The sequence below is a fragment of the Drosophila navojoa genome, chromosome 3 (assembly GCF_054131105.1).
Source record: "Drosophila navojoa isolate 15081-1374.11 chromosome 3, UAZ_NAV_1.0, whole genome shotgun sequence".
In the NCBI taxonomy this organism is placed as follows: Eukaryota; Metazoa; Arthropoda; class Insecta; order Diptera; family Drosophilidae; genus Drosophila; species Drosophila navojoa.
The window spans coordinates 28545534-28561265 of NC_142891.1; the positions used below are offsets into that span (position 1 = coordinate 28545534).

At 40.2% G+C, this 15732-nt stretch overlaps 3 protein-coding genes across 5 annotated transcripts; 2 read left to right on the forward strand and 1 right to left on the reverse strand.

Annotated features, from left to right (window-relative positions):
• Positions 1–1326: 1326 nt before the first annotated feature.
• Positions 1327–3316, forward strand: LOC115565114 (uncharacterized). Its single transcript, XM_030390110.2, has 2 exons — positions 1327–1580; positions 2712–3316. The coding sequence occupies exons 1-2, from the start codon at positions 1489–1491 to the stop codon at positions 3283–3285; spliced, it is 666 nt and encodes a 221-aa protein (XP_030245970.1). The 5' UTR covers positions 1327–1488; the 3' UTR covers positions 3286–3316.
• A 1794-nt stretch (positions 3317–5110) lies between these two features.
• Vm34Ca (Vitelline membrane 34Ca) lies at positions 5111–5632 on the forward strand. Its single transcript, XM_030387623.2, has one exon. The coding sequence runs from the start codon at positions 5189–5191 to the stop codon at positions 5552–5554; it is 366 nt and encodes a 121-aa protein (XP_030243483.1). The 5' UTR covers positions 5111–5188; the 3' UTR covers positions 5555–5632.
• Positions 5633–6844: 1212 nt separating this feature from the next.
• Positions 6845–15700, reverse strand: LOC108649530 (uncharacterized). Of its 3 annotated transcripts, none has more exons than XM_030387624.2 (7): positions 15320–15700; positions 14710–15261; positions 9531–9662; positions 8991–9424; positions 8860–8932; positions 7196–8479; positions 6845–7135 (listed from the first exon to the last, which is right to left on the reverse strand). In XM_030387624.2, exons 2-7 carry the CDS (start codon positions 15229–15231, stop codon positions 6998–7000), a joined length of 2583 nt encoding a protein of 860 aa, XP_030243484.1. In that variant the 5' UTR covers positions 15232–15261; positions 15320–15700; the 3' UTR covers positions 6845–6997. The 3 variants fall into 3 exon arrangements, with proteins under 3 accessions (XP_030243484.1, XP_089114143.1, XP_030243486.1); XM_089258017.1 differs by having other exon boundaries at positions 14710–15253; positions 15311–15700; XM_030387626.2 differs by lacking the exons at positions 14710–15261; positions 15320–15700 and adding an exon at positions 9777–10072 and having other exon boundaries at positions 6846–7135.
• Between the last annotated feature and the right edge of the window lie 32 nt (positions 15701–15732).

A 15732-nucleotide genomic window follows, 5' to 3' on the forward strand; every position in this document is an offset into this window, starting at 1 on the left:
AATGCGCGCGCAAATTGCCAAGACGCTTGCACGCCAACAGGCAAATGGCAATGTCGCCCACAACAACAGCTGAGCTGGTGACCAGCTGCTCAGAGAGAGAGAGAGTGAATAAGAATGAGCGAGGAGGAGAGAGCTGAAAAAAGAGAGAGGCCATTGCGAGCGAGAGAGCACGCGCATAGTACGCACGAAAGTTAAAGTGAAAGTATTTCTGTGTTTATTAACAGTTAAGGGCCACCCCACCCAACCACCCCCAGCCTCCATCCACCCGCAGACCATTAGCAAAGGTCGCCAATTTCACTGATAATAACATAGAAATTCGAGTTGGCAACGCTACTCTACGCATGGAGCATGCGTCTGACAGAGACAGCATTAAATGTTGCTCGTTCCGTTCTACTTTTATGTGGACCGGAAGTGACCATTGGTAAGTGTCGTTTCCTTAACCAAACAATTGTCAGCCTCTAATAAAATGCAATTCGAGTCAAGAAACTGTCGCAACTACAAATGCAATTTCCATCTAAAAGTTTTCATTTGGCTCTTAGCCTGTTAATATTTACATTTAAGCATGACAATGACCGCCCACTCAAGGCTCATTCGAGAGAAGAGTATGATGTCTTAGATGTCTTGGAGAGCGCAAGGATGGCACGTTGAGTAAAAGACTTTTAATGTTACATTTTTATTAACTTTTCTTTAAGAGAGTTTGCGTTTATATCAGCACAGTTCGCATGAATATTAAATCATCAATGAAGCCTCCGAAGGATCTGGTATGGTTAGATTATCAAGTAAGTAGAATAGCCCCCGATTTTACGAGGCAAACGAAAAATAAAAGTAGCAAGTAAAAGTATATTGATGATTTTGCCGATGATGAGGATGCCATTTATAAGAAATATACATGTTATGAAATATGCAAGTTTGTTTACTCGAAAAAAGAAGTGAACAAAAGTGAACAAAGCGCCCCCAAATTAAGGCTTCATCCGGCCATTGATCTAAGGATTTGAGTTTACCTATAACAAATGAACGTTTTATTATAGATATAAATAAAATCTAATTCAATCCATCTCATCAATTTTTTCTATATTTTTGAATAATATCATTTCAGTATACATATATATATAGTTTAACCTAATCTAATTCCATCCATCTCATCAAATTTTTCTATATTTTTGAATAATAATATTTCAATATACATATATATTGTTTAACCTCGAACCAAACGACATGTATGTAAATAATTTGACGTCTAATAATAAAGACACTCCAAACGTGACATAAGCTTGATTTTATGCTATAGGAAAACAGCAGAGTACTATCTGGGCACATCATTTCTCGAATCAAATAATACTTCATTTACAACCCGCATCGCACACCGAATTTGAAGCTCGCAACTGAAACTCAATACCCAGAACAGAATCAACTCTTTTGCTATTGGTGTGGCTATAAAAACAAAGCATCAAGCCACAAACGAGCAACCGTCAGAGGGCAGTTGGGAGCATGTCGGAACTAGCACTGAGCATTATCATTTACACGCTACTGGGTCTGGCTCTAACGCTACCCCTCGAGGAGCCACGCTACAATCAACTGGGGTGAGTGAAAAGCCGCTAAATATGGGAAATATACCCTGAACCCGTCTGTCTGTCGTCCCTCTGTAAGTCGATTTCAGAAGATATAAGAGCTAGATTTTTTTTTGATTGTCCGAATGAAAATGAGAAATCAGGGTATAATGGTTTTGTTGAACTGTATGTAACACGCAAAAGGAGGCGTGGCAGACCCCACAAAGTATATATGTATATTCGTGATCAGGGCGACGAGCTGAGCCGATTTAGCCCTGTCCGTCTGTCTGTCCGTCCGTTCGTCCGTTTGTTTGAACGCGTCGATTTTAGAAGATATACGAGCTAGAGACTTCAACTTTTTTTTAAATGTCCGTATATACAGCGCGCATATCGAGTTTATCACTAAAAAAACGATAACTCATTCCGATATTTTGTTATCGATAAAAAACCTTATCGAAGATCACTTAAAAAATTATATCTCCTACGTCTTTCAAGCTAGAGTCTACAAATTCAAAATGTATATTAAGATGCATTTTATACAATTTCAGTTTTTGTTAAAATGCACCCCTCTCCTATATCCACCTCCTCACCCTCATCTTTGTAAAAGACGTATATCAAATGCTTCGGTATACACATAGTTTCTTTACGATCGTACGTCCAGAAATTAAATTATTCAAGAAAAAATAATATAATATTGCCAACACTGCAGCGCAGTCCAAGCGCAATCGCCTGTGTATGTGCGTGTGTTTATTTATATGTGTATGTGTGTGCGTGTGTTTGTTGTATCCGTGTGTGTATGTGTGTGTGTCCGAATTGTTATTGAAATATCAGCTGCTTGAAGGGTTCAGGGGATCTCCTAATCGAGCAGTCTCGACTAGAGCTTTATTACATGTTTTATACAGAGTTTGCTTTTGCTCTTCGTGCTTCTTTGTTAGGGGAATCCTGAACTATATAATCGGAAGTATTTTACCGGTTATTTATTTTCTGGACTCTCCCGGTTTTTTTTTTTTAACTTCCGTTTATACATATATGTACATTTCTGTAATACAAATCTAGGATATTTTTTTAATATATGGTCAAATATTTTTTTTTTTTAATGATATGTATATACCTATATGTACACATGTATATCTTGTAGTTTTTATTCGCCAAATGCTTTTCTAGCTATAAACACGATCAATTGGCCAACTCAACCATGTGTAATAACACCGTAATTGCCACGACCGATCGACTGGGGGTTCCGGCCACTACGCCCTCGCCCGCGCCCGGGCCTACGCCACAGTTTGAGTATGCGCTGCTTGGCCAAGACTCTAGGGATCAGCATTGGTATCGCGTGAGTCTAACACCGCTGGACAACAAGTTGGGCTATCGAGCGCAGTTCGCAACGCGACAACCTCCACCTTATGATTCTAAGCAGGCACACAAGCACGATAAGATGATCACTGAGTTGTTATACTTCCTGGATAAATCTGAGGAGCACAATCTACAGAAGGCCTATGGCCAGCTGCTGGCCAGTGCGGATTACAACGATGAGGAGGGCAAGATGAAGCCGAGTGTGGATAAAACCGTAGTTCAAATGGATGACGACGCGGACTTTAAAAGTCATTTAAAGACTGATCCGAACCAGCGTCTTATTTTTCTGGCTGAATTGCCGGGAGGTACGACCGCAAATAACCAAAGTGGCAACGACTCGAGTATGGTGAACAACTTTGTATACTTCATAAAGGGCTTAAAGTAGAAAGTGCTTAATTCTCCATGATACCCAGCTAAGAGACACCTGTATATATCTCGAATCTGGTATTATCAATGGATGTGTCCTAAAACAAAAATAAATAATAATAAAATTTATAATAATAATAAAAATAATAATATATATATATATATATATCTACATATATATCTACATCTACATCAACATCTTTATATATATATATAGATAGATAGATATATATATCTATATATATATCTATATCTATATCTATATCTATATCTATATCTATATCTATATCTATATCTATATCTATATCTATATCTATATCTATATCTATATCTATATCTATATCTATATCTATATCTATATCTATATCTATATCTATATCTATATCTATATCTATATCTATATCTATATCTATATCTATATCTATATCTATATCTATATCTATATCTATATCTATATCTATATCTATATCTATATCTATATCTATATCTATATCTATATCTATATCTATATCTATATCTATATCTATATCTATATCTATATCTATATCTATATCTATATCTATATCTATATCTATATCTATATCTATATCTATATCTATATCTATATCTATATCTATATCTATATCTATATCTATATCTATATCTATATCTATATCTATATCTATATCTATATCTATATCTATATCTATATCTATATCTATATCTATTAGTCGAGCCACCCAACGGGCTTTTAGCTTTTTCATGCTATACTCAGCACACATGCCTCTCTCTTATACTCTTATACTTCTCCCCTAAACTCAAATTATATTCCAACTCTTATACGCAATTGTATTACAAGCAGCAAAGAACTGCAATTGCAAGCGCAAAGTCAAGACTATGCTGAGTGTGTGTAAGAGTATGTATGCGTGAGCGTGCGTATACGAATGTGTGTGTGGAGCTGTGTGCGGCACACTTCTTTGGACACTAGCTGCTCCAATTGCAAACTGTTAAAAGAACACTTTGACCCACATGGAACTCTGAACTAAAAGAAATGTTGAATAAATTGTGCTTGGCAAAATGTTTAGTTAAAATAGATTTTTACTCAGGACTAATGTTTCACCTACCATCGAAATTGAGCAATCTTGATTAATGTTGTTGACTAAGATTGAGATCTCGATCAAATGACATCAGCCTTAATGCCCATTCAAATCTTGCTCGATTCCATTATACCGACATAGAGCCCTACACCCAGAAACGACTCACTGTGACGCCTTTGCACTACGCACAAGTTTAGTGTTAATGCGTTGAACTATCGCCAATTCGGTTGCATGTAATATGTAAAATGCATGTATACCAATGCATTCTAAAAAGGTTAGATGAATTAAAAAATCAAAATTCCCTCGAAAACATAATATTTTGAATATCTTAGAAGCGCATAAATATTTTGTGCAATTAAGGCATTTTGATTTTTCTATGAATATCTACATATATGGTAGATTGAATTTAAGATTATTTACAGTTTTTTTTTTCCTAATAGAGATAATTTTAAAAAGATAAGATAATTAAAAGCAAAGCGACCATTTCCAATGACTGTATAAATCTTACAGCTAGAAAACTAATGCTCAGAGCTGGCTAAGTAAAAACACTTAAGCTTCTTAAAGATTTTGTAATATACAAATTGCGGAAATATAGAAAAAATGTATATGTAAAATAAAATATGCGCTCAGATCCACAATAAAAAGTCGAATAGTTTCTGTTGACTAGGGAAAAAATCAGCTGAATCAGCTCAGTGCGCTTTTAAACTTGGCCAATGCTTGGCTTTGCATTTCTCTTTGCCACAGCCGCGGACTGCTATATAAAGGCACTCGTTTGTTGCAGTCCATATCGCAGTTCGCAATTGCCAAAGTTCCGCACTTAATCCAAAACCCAAATTAACTCTAAACATGAAGTTCTTTGTGTTCGCCGCTATTGCCTGCCTCTTGGCCACATCCGTTGTCGGCGCCGAAAAGGAGGAGAAGATGCTGAGCTCCGCTTATGGAGGCGGCTATGGCCAACCAGCTGCTGCCCCCGCTCCCCAGGGCTACGGCGCACCAGCTGCTCCAGCTGCACCTTCCTATTCTGCCAACGCGGCTCCAGCCCAGGCAGCGCCCGTCTCCATTCCCGCACCGCCGTGCCCGAAGAACTATCTGTTCAGCTGCCAGCCCAACCTGGCCCCAGTACCGTGCAGCGCTCCAGCTCCAAGCTATGGATCAGCTGGTGCCTACACCCAATACGCTCCTATATACGCGCCACGCCCCCTGCGTTGGTAAATCCCGCACGCCTTCACGATACATCTGATTGGACCGTTACGAAAGCAAGATAATAAACCACGATATCACAACCGAAAACTCTAATACATATATGATTCAATTTTGGCAAGGGTTCGCCAGGGGGCTGCATTTATATTTTACTTTTCAGATAGCAGCCCCCGCTTCTTGGAAAATAAGTATTTAGTGTTACGATACATTGATACGGAGTATATTGATTAATGCAGGTTTGAAAGGATTGTACATTATTAATGTTGATTATAAAAAAAATCTCTCGAATTTTTTAGTGGAGTAGTTAAAATATGAAATGTTTCCATTCAAAACAAAAAACATTTGCCTTCATTCAGAGAGCACTACATGTTAGTACGCGAATCAAAATGAGCCAGAAAGGAACATTTTCTGACTTGAAAATCAAGTTGCAAGAGATGTGGGACTCAATTTCTCAAGACCACTGCAAAAATTTGTTAAAATCAATGCCAAACTAGTTAAATGCGTAATGCAGGCCAAGGGCAACGTAACACAAGTTTAATATCAATTAAATTATTGTTTTAGGTATGATAGTAAATCACAATCTCTTCAGTCTACCGTTTGAATACCTTACTCACATTGGTATGTGCTATCCTTAGTAGTATTGCTAACAAACTGCGCACTGAAAAAAAAAACATGCTGTTCGAATTATTTGTGGTTTGAGCTCGTATAGTACATATGTAAATATTAATAGAAAGATAGAATTGGTAATTTCTAATTCATAGTTCATAGTTTAAAAATTCCTGAATTCATTACAATTAACTTTGAAGACGTTGATACTCTTCCTAACGGTACTCATGGCCTTATGAGGCCATTCTTAATATTTTTACGATATAAACATACATGACATAGGACATATACATATATTGTATGTATGTGATCGGAGACTCGCAAAAATATTAAGCTAGATACGTATTATATAGTCTCATGCACTTTGTTTAGGTGTATTACAAATTTTACACTTTTAAATATATTTAGATATTAAAACACCATTAGCTATTTAATTTAATAAGATGTTATTTAATTTATAATCTGTATATATGTATAAAAAACATTAACAAACTTTTTACTTAAGTTTTACGTAAACTTGATAGCTGCTTAACAGCAGAAGCACATGGTATCATATATCATATAATAAATATCTCAGTGATTAGTTTTTGGATAGCCAAATAAACTAAATGAAATAAAGTGGAGAGAGAATGTAAAGGGAAAGAAATATAAAATTTATCTATGTTGGACTTGAAACCAACCGAATTTGCACAATTTTTAAAGTGCCATTAGTTTACTCTATAAAGTATATAGAGAAATCGACAAAACTAAATGAGATTTTTTAAAACTATTGTTGCTGAGCTATTTCGACTGAACATCAACTAAACGTCGGCAATTTGTCACAAATGGTTGAAAAATTGGCGTTAGCTCTCAGTAGTCGTCGTCGTCGTCGGCATCCTGGCCATCATCATAGAAACGCGCCGCCTGCAGTTGTTTGCGTATTGCGCCCACTTGTGTCAGGATCTTCGGAGACGATTTGGACACCGTGAACTTCTGCACGACAGGCACCTGGATCGATATTAGAATAGGTTACTATTTATGCTTAAGACTCAATGAGCTACTACACACCTCCCAGCGCTTCTTGAGATTGTCTATTTTCTGCTGCTGCCGATTGCCGTCCAGCGTAGGGGCCGCGTCTTTGCGCGTCATTTTGGGCATTTCGCGGAGCAGAGGCATTGATAAATTCTGAGTGGGAGTCTCGTGGAGAACGATGTCGCGCCGTCCCAATGTCTGTGGTGTTGTTTGTGTGCCGCGATTACGCGATTCACTTTTGCTGCGCAACTCCAGCTGCCGGTGCAGCTGGTGCTGCTGCTGCTTGAGGGCCAAGTCTCCATAGTTTTTCATGTAGCGCGACAAGCGCTGATCCGTCTGAAGTCTCACACGCTTCATCGCTTGCTCATCGGCGCTGTCGACCTCGAAACTGTTGTTCGCACTGCCCGAGACAGTGGGCAGCGGCTCCTGATCCAGCTGCAATGGCTTCACGGGCGTGGCCTTATAGTCCTCGTGAAACACCGAGTTGGGAGATATATTAAAGGAATACGGCGGCGGCGTCGTATCTACTAGGTTTGAGCAATTGTTCTCTGCTGCCGGCGGGCAATTGACTTCCAGCACGCGAAACGAATCCTCTGTTGGCTGCTCGCGGTCCAGCTGCTCATTGATATGCGTGCGCTCGGCATCGCGACCGCAGGCGATCTCCTCCAGGCAAAAGGAGCACAGATTGCGGCGGCAGTTCATGCAGATATTGCGCTCTCGCTGGCAGGCGCGGCAGACATCGCTCTTCACCAGGCACTGTCCACACATGGCATACAGGCGCTCACACTTCAGGCAGACAAGCGCATAGCTATTCTGGCAGCTGTGATCGACTGCAGCAGCCGGTTCGACGGTCGCCTCATCGCTCGTTGATGTCGGCGCGTCGCTGCTCGGCGGTTTCATTTTCAAAGCCAACTTGCGTTGGCAGCGCAGGCAACAGCTCTCATAGCTCTTCAGCGGCTCGTCGCAGAGCGGGCAGATCTTCTCGCACAAGTGGAAGCATTCGCGCTCAATCTTCGCCATTTGGGGCAATTCGAAATCGAGCTCCACGCCCGGCGGCAACGGCTGGCCCCGTCTATATTCGTGCCGTGCCGAATTGCTAAAGTACTTGTAGACCTTGTTGGTGTTGGCATTGCTGTTATTATTATTGCTGTTGTTATTATTATTGATATTGGTGTTGTTGATGTTGGTATTATTGTTGGTGTTGGCTTTGATATCCTTGGAATTATTCAGCTCCTTGGCATGCAACAGCTGCGCATCCTCTTCCAGTTTGGCCAGCAGCTTTTCGCGCTTCAAACGATTCCGTTCCGTCTCAATGCGTGCCTGTTGAAGCGATTCATCAGTTACTTTTAATATGAAATCAGACTCGCCCTCGCTCTCGCTCTCGCACTCGCACTCGGCATACAAAATATACGAAACTCAATCTGGCGTCAAGCAATACAAATTGTTTAATTTTTACAGAATTCTGTCATCTTCAATTTGGCAATTTTAATTTAATGGAGACATCGGAATGAATAAGATATTGCAAAAATAATTGTGCCACAGTGCAGAAGACATATAAAGCAAAGAGCGCAATTCTATAAAGCAAGATGTTGAAAACTGAAATATGCAGACAACAAATACCTACAATCCACAAATACAAAATGGTATTAGGGTGTTTGAGCCATCATGGGTGCAATCGACAGATTTCAATCTTAACAAACCTTTTCAGCGCGCTTCTTTTCCTTTTCGAGCTGCTCCTCCAGGTGCATCGTCTTGAGCTGGGCCTCCAGGCGCCTAGGCAAGAATAGGAAAATTGTTGAGCATGGCTAGCAAAGTACTGGACAACACTCACCTGGTCAGCACCTCCTCCTGTCGCCGTTCCTTCTCTCGTAGCATCTCGATGGAACGACGCTTTTCTTCGATTTGCTGCATCAAGTCCCGCTGGTACTCTTTCTTGCGTGCCGTCTCCAGTTCGGCACTGCGCATATTGCGCTCGTTGATGCCGTCGCCGGAGACAATGTTGGAGAGCTCAACGTGGCCAAGATCATGGAGGAGCTGCTGACGTGTCGTAGCCGTACGTATTTTCGGCGGCACATAGTTGGGGTTATTATTTACAATTAACTCTAGGTCAGTCTTATCCGTTCGGCTGTGGTTTGTGCTTGTGCTGGATTGACTGGAGCGCGCCGTGGTCTGCAGCTCCTCTCCGGCCGGCACTGAAGTTGGTGTTGGCGTTGCTGTGGTTGGCTTCAGCTGTCTTCGCTGTTTAGCCAATGGCGGGTGCAGCATCTAGAAGCAACGTAAATCAATTACAGTGCCTGGCACATAAATCCAACACGGATTACCATAACGGATGGCGCGATATGGTTTATGGTCTACAGTTCATGGCACTTACCTGGTGCTTAAGCAAGTTCTGCTGATTCTCGCGCTGTCGCTCACGCAAATAATTTTGACGTTTCTGATTTTCATTGTTGAAGCCGGGAAAATACGAATAAAATGTGTCCGTAACCCATTGCTCCATATCATCCTGTGCGAAAGAAAGAGAGAGCGCGCTCAGTTAGCATTCATATTATGCAGCGAGTCTTGTATTTATTTGTGTGTATTATATAAATAATTTTCAGCCTTTGGCGACACCACTAACCACCAGCAGAAAGCTCGTGTACATTTTGTACGCCTCGGTGGTGCGTGGGCAGTCTAATGAGAGCCGCTTTTTAGTAGACGGAGAGCTGCAAATTATTGGCCAGTCGTTGTTCTTTGCCTTTGCCTTTTGGGGTCAGCCTATTGCCTGCGACGGGAGCTGCTCCAGCGAGGGCAGCACATTCCCTACTGCCAGCACCTTCTGCCACATAATTTGTATGCCGGCGACGCTGACAGCGGCGTCGATGACGAACATCGCGTGCAGCGTTGGCATAAGATTTTACTTTTTGTTATAGAAAATAAGCAACTTTTCAGCAATATAGTTAGCTTGACTTTTAAAATATCCTAGACAAGCTACACCAGTTTCAAATGAAAGAGTTTAAGGAAACAGAATTATTGGTAATATGACGAAGAAAATAGCAATAGAAAGAGAACAATAGAAGCAAAGATATAGAAAAGATCAATGAAGTTGAACAAATACAGAAATACAAAACTGGCGAAATAATCAAGCACAAATCTTAAGTAGATATATCAATAACGATAGCACAGATACGATAACATGGGCAGAGATAAAAGAATATAGAACTAAATAATTGAGATCTATGTAAGATTTATTCACTAAGCAAAGCCAAAAGTCTTGTATTAAATTTAGAGCCCGTTTGTACAGGGTATTGCAATGCAAAGAGCATTATGAACAGGGGCGTCGCCGGAGCTATAGCAATAGCTGCGTCATCAGCCCAAGCCAAAGGCAGTCCCCTTGGGTGTTTATCAACAAGGTTCAGCTGTTTCAGCCGCTCCACAATATGGACTAGGTGCTTGCACTCCAGACGACTTCGGCTTGATGTTCGCCTTAGTTAAAGTTCGTTTTAACAATTTCATCACTTGACAGCCAGTTGATTAAATGCTTTAGCTCTTAGCATAATTAAAGGCTAATTTGCAGTAAGAATCACTTCTCTAAGTGCTAGGGATTGGTCTATTAGTCTAGCATTCCGTCAACACTCGTCGAATAATTTGCATACTCGAGCACTTGGTTATTCAGGTCAAGGAAACTATCAACCAAAATAGGCTTGTATAAATATATATACATATATTTTATGAATATGTCGCGTAGCCCAAGGAATGCTCTGCCAATCGGTGGAGGTGTGTGCGAATAAATAGTATGGGTTGGACATTAACATTTTCTTTTATTATATTTAAGGTGCGTTGATCTAAAATTCCTAGGCGTTGGCACAGTGGAGCAAATGGCGTTTTATATACATAGAGAATCAGCCATACCGACTCATCTGAAAAACTGTGTCAGTGCTTGTGCCAACAGAAACATATATCATAAAAAAGTTTCATATTTCGTCTCACAGTATGATCTCTAATTTCGTTAGACAATGTCTGATTCTATCTCTGATTCCAAGAGACAAGAAGGTCAAATCATTTTACTGTTCCACTGAATAAAGCTATAATGTTAAATCGAATTAGAGCCGACGACTTTTATATAGTATTTTAAAGCTGCTCCTTGATTGCAGATCTCCCAAAATATATGTTTTAAGGGATTCCTAGATTTAAAAACATGTTGGCCCTTTTTGTCAGCTCCAAGAAGAGGCTTCGACATAAATTTATGTAGACAACTCCAGTTATTCATCCATTGTGTTGGCGTTATCAAACTTTTACTACGTCCATTCATTGGGGCGCCACATTGCGTGCCCCGTTCGAATTAGGTTAACTAAGTGGGTAAACTTGTGTTAGTGTGGGCGCGAAAAGTGCGAAAGCTGAGGAAAATGCGTGTAAAAGCGCGTATCGGGAGCTGGACTCTGGGGGCTATTTATGCTGTAGACTCCAGACACCATAAGTTCAAGGCCATTTCGTGGAATTTTAAACATGTGGCGTTAAAAAGCTTCAGTGGGAGTGAAAAGCCTTTGGTGTCACGCTTTCCAAATAAGCTTTAACGGTTCATTAGCTGCAGCCAGCGATAAGACAAAAATCTAAATCGCGTATACGCTAATCACATATAGTCGTAAAAAGGCCACGCATACACCCACACTCACCCACTCACACGCGCCATCGTAATGCTGAACAATTAATTAGGCGACTTTCATATAACTGACCTTGTTCAGGTCGTGTCCGTTTTTTCGTTTTCCTTTCTCCATGGCTTTAATGACTTAAGTGGCCTGCACACTGCTCCTGCTCCTACTCCTACTCCTACTCCTACTCCTATTCCAGACCCTGCGATTGCGAAGGGGCCTATAAGAGTATTGATGAGCTTTTAGCTCACCTCATCAATCATCCACATACAAAATTGTCATTAGCTATTGGCAAAGAAATGCTTCAGCGGAAATGACCAGCCACTAAACACTCGACAGTGCCCGAGCCCAGGGGCCATGCCGCGCCACATCAAAACAAATATGGCACAATGCACTTTGCGGACGGAAATCGCATGACCAAACGCTTTCAGTTTTCATGCACACAAAAAAAGTGCACACAAAAAGTTGCTAAAAAATGCAGGCACTTTAGCTTAAAAAGCAAGCCGACTAAACACACTTTGTACAGATATTTAGGGAAGATAATGAGGGGATACAAACGGCATGCGCCTACATATCTCGTTGATTTCATTAATCATAAAAAGGTTTAGTCATGAGAATAATGAAGCAACAAAATGTCGATAATTTGAGATTTATTACTATATCATTTATAGACCTATGTGAAGATTTGCTTAACACAACTTGGGGCTCGAAGCTCCTAGACTCCCGTATCATTTCAAAGTTAAATTATCTAAACTGAGGAATATCGAAACAAAGTGAATTGATATTTATTCATTCATAAATTATGCGATTGTCATTAAGAATTTAACAAACAAGTAACATGCCCATGCTAAGGCAGAGTATACATTCATACAATGTTAAATATTTCTTAAAACGCTGCAATTTCGCCAGTCATGCGGTCTTTATTTTTATTTTTTGTATACCCTGACAATTGAAAATCAGGGTATATTAGTTTTGTGAAAATGCATGTAACAGGCAGAAGGAGGCGTGGCAACCTCATAAAATATATATATTCAGGATCAGGATCAGTATATATATTCAAATCAGGGCGATGAGCCAGTATGAACGTCAAAATCTCAGAAGCTATGAGCACGAGAGCTGACATTTTTATGTTTTTTATCGAGAATAAATGAAAAATTGACTTGGTTTTTTCAGCCCCATTTGAAGACTTTTAGACCTGGAGACTCCAGATTTACTGGTGATGAATACAAACATTTTGTAAATTACACATTTTGGATACCACGCCCCCAGAATGTACGCACATTTTAACGTTATGATTACGTCCTGAAAGTTTCAATTGGGTTGTCCTTCAATAAAAGAAATTATTCAACAAATAAATTCTCATATTGCCCGCACTGCAGCGCAGCCCAAGCGCAGTCGCTGCTTACTGAGCAGCTAGCAGAGCGCGGGTTTATGCGTGCGTGTGGATACATGTGTATGTGTGTGTGAATGAAATAAGTGCAGAATGGAGGATTCAGGGTATCTCCTAGTCGTGCAGTATCGACTAGAGCCTTCTTACTTTTTTTTTTTTTTTTATTATTTTATAGCTAACTCTCCTTTCTCTTATCCTCATCTCTCTCTCTCACGCTCTCTTATACTACCGGTACTTTGCACACAAAGCTGGAACTATGTTGGTTTTCATTAAAGATTCGTGTTTCGCATTTTCGCATTTTCATTACACTTTTTATTTCATTTTAATTAGAGACAATTTGTATTGATGCCACGCCTGCTGCTCACCTATGTGATTTGTGTATATTGTTGTTGTTGGGTGTTATAATTAAACGAGTTATTTGTTCAGCAGCTTTTCAAGTTCAGACCACAAATAAAATAGCAACGAACGCAGCAAACGAGCTTCAAATTACAACTGAGCTGCGCAAACGAAATTCATCAGGCGAGCGGGCGCTGCCGCTCAGCCAAAATGCCAACTGGAGCACGAAGAACAGCCACAGCGACAACAACAGTACCAACAACAACAACAACAAAAACAGCACACATAACAATAGAAAACAAGAATAGTAACAGTGTAAAGGGCATTAAAGATTCATGGGGCCGAACGCATGAAGGACATTACGCTTCAAAGCTAAAAATTGAATTATTTAATAATTGAAACTGACTGTGTTAAGACAAAATAACAAAGTATAAAAACCCATTAGCCCAGTTAGCCAGCTACAGAGCATGTTGACTCTGCTATCCTCGCAGGGCTCACGAACTGCCATTATTAGGAACATGCATGCTGAAAAGCGAAACCGAAGCATTGAAAATTCCAAATTGAAAAGTGAATTGTGAAAAATGAAAACTACCTATACTTCTAGTGATACTTCAATCCGAAATAAGTAAGGCTGAGCGCGCCCAATTAGTACATACTCTGTAATCACTGTTCTGGCGAGGAAATTAGAATATGCATAAACTACAAATCGAGAGAGATAGAGAGAAGCCAGATGGTTGACTTATATTTAGTTTTTGGTGTTGATTAATCACTCGGATCTAGTCATACCAACAGACGCATATGGTGGAATCAACTTGACTATTAATCTTGATCTTCCATATAAGTGGTAAATTCTCGTTTTCCTTTCGATTTCCTTAAAATTTGTTGTACATATTTTAACGGACTGAACAAGTCGTGTTTCAACAAAGTATCCAATTTAATTATGTAAAACGCACTCACAATTCTGATAAGGCCCCACTCGAATCACTTTGAAAAGCCTTTGACAACTAATGCCAAATATTGTGGGCGAAGCTCCGTGCACTCGCAGCGGCTCAACGAGCCGTAAAAACATTCGCATAGTTATGGATAATCTTACGAGCGCTACGTTTTAGGCGTTTCGCCAATCGAGCATGAACAACTGAAATTGGCAAGCACCAAAAGGCAGACACCGTCCCCTCTCTTATCCGTGCCTAATCACTTACGCCGGTCGCTCGCTTCCCAATTGGCAATCGATTCTCGCTTTGCGGTCGCTCGCTTTCCAAATTACGATACGTCGCATTTGGTGATTTATATTGTCGGGCGCTGCCAATAAGCAATTCGCGCTGATTCACAAATTCCTTGGCCGACTTTAGGCTAAGTGGTGAGGTGGCAGATGTATTCCTCTGGTGCCGCTGTTCCTGTTCCTGTTCCGGCTCCTGCTCCAGCTTCAACTCCGGCAAGTTCTCCTCTACACTCAACTCTAGCTGCAGGTCGGAGTTTTGGTTAGGCGTTGCTAAGGCCGAGCTCGAGGCCTTTTCCAGTTCGTTGCACTCGCTGTGTTTTGTGTTGGCCATGCGCTGACATTGCTTGGGCTTGTAACCTTTCATTTGCATTAGCAAGGCGGCAGGACAAACGCCCTGCGAATTGATTGCACCATTCTGAAGAGTGTTGTTAGCTGCAGCCAAACGCTGGCGATCGAATTCCAACTGCTGTCGCTCTAGCGCTAGAAATTCCTCTAGATCCATATTGCCAATATATGTACTATATGTCTCAAACTATAAAAATAAAGCATATTAACCACAGCAGTGCAATAACAAAGTGAAGCAAACTCACTAAAATAAAAGTGAATGTAACAAGTGCTGCTCTAGTTTGGGAACTAGCTTTTTGCCTGCTAACTTTAGCATTTAAAAAACAAGACTTCAGGGAAAATGTGTAAAATTGTTATGTCTTTGTTTTATTATCTCCAATAACTGCATGCTTCTTTGCTATGTATGACTTTATTGCATTCTATCGTACATATATTGTTTACAATATCTGCAGCCATTTTCCTGCCACTTAACAAGCCAAACGAATCGGTGCTGAATGCGTCACAATAACTGATACTAAATTACATATTTTCACAGATAATTACACCATTTTGCGATTAATTTTAAAATATATGCACGCAAAATGAGCTAGTCACACAACATTGCGCACATGTTGGGCCATTGATTTGCAAATACACGTACTTGTATCTTAATTTCGAA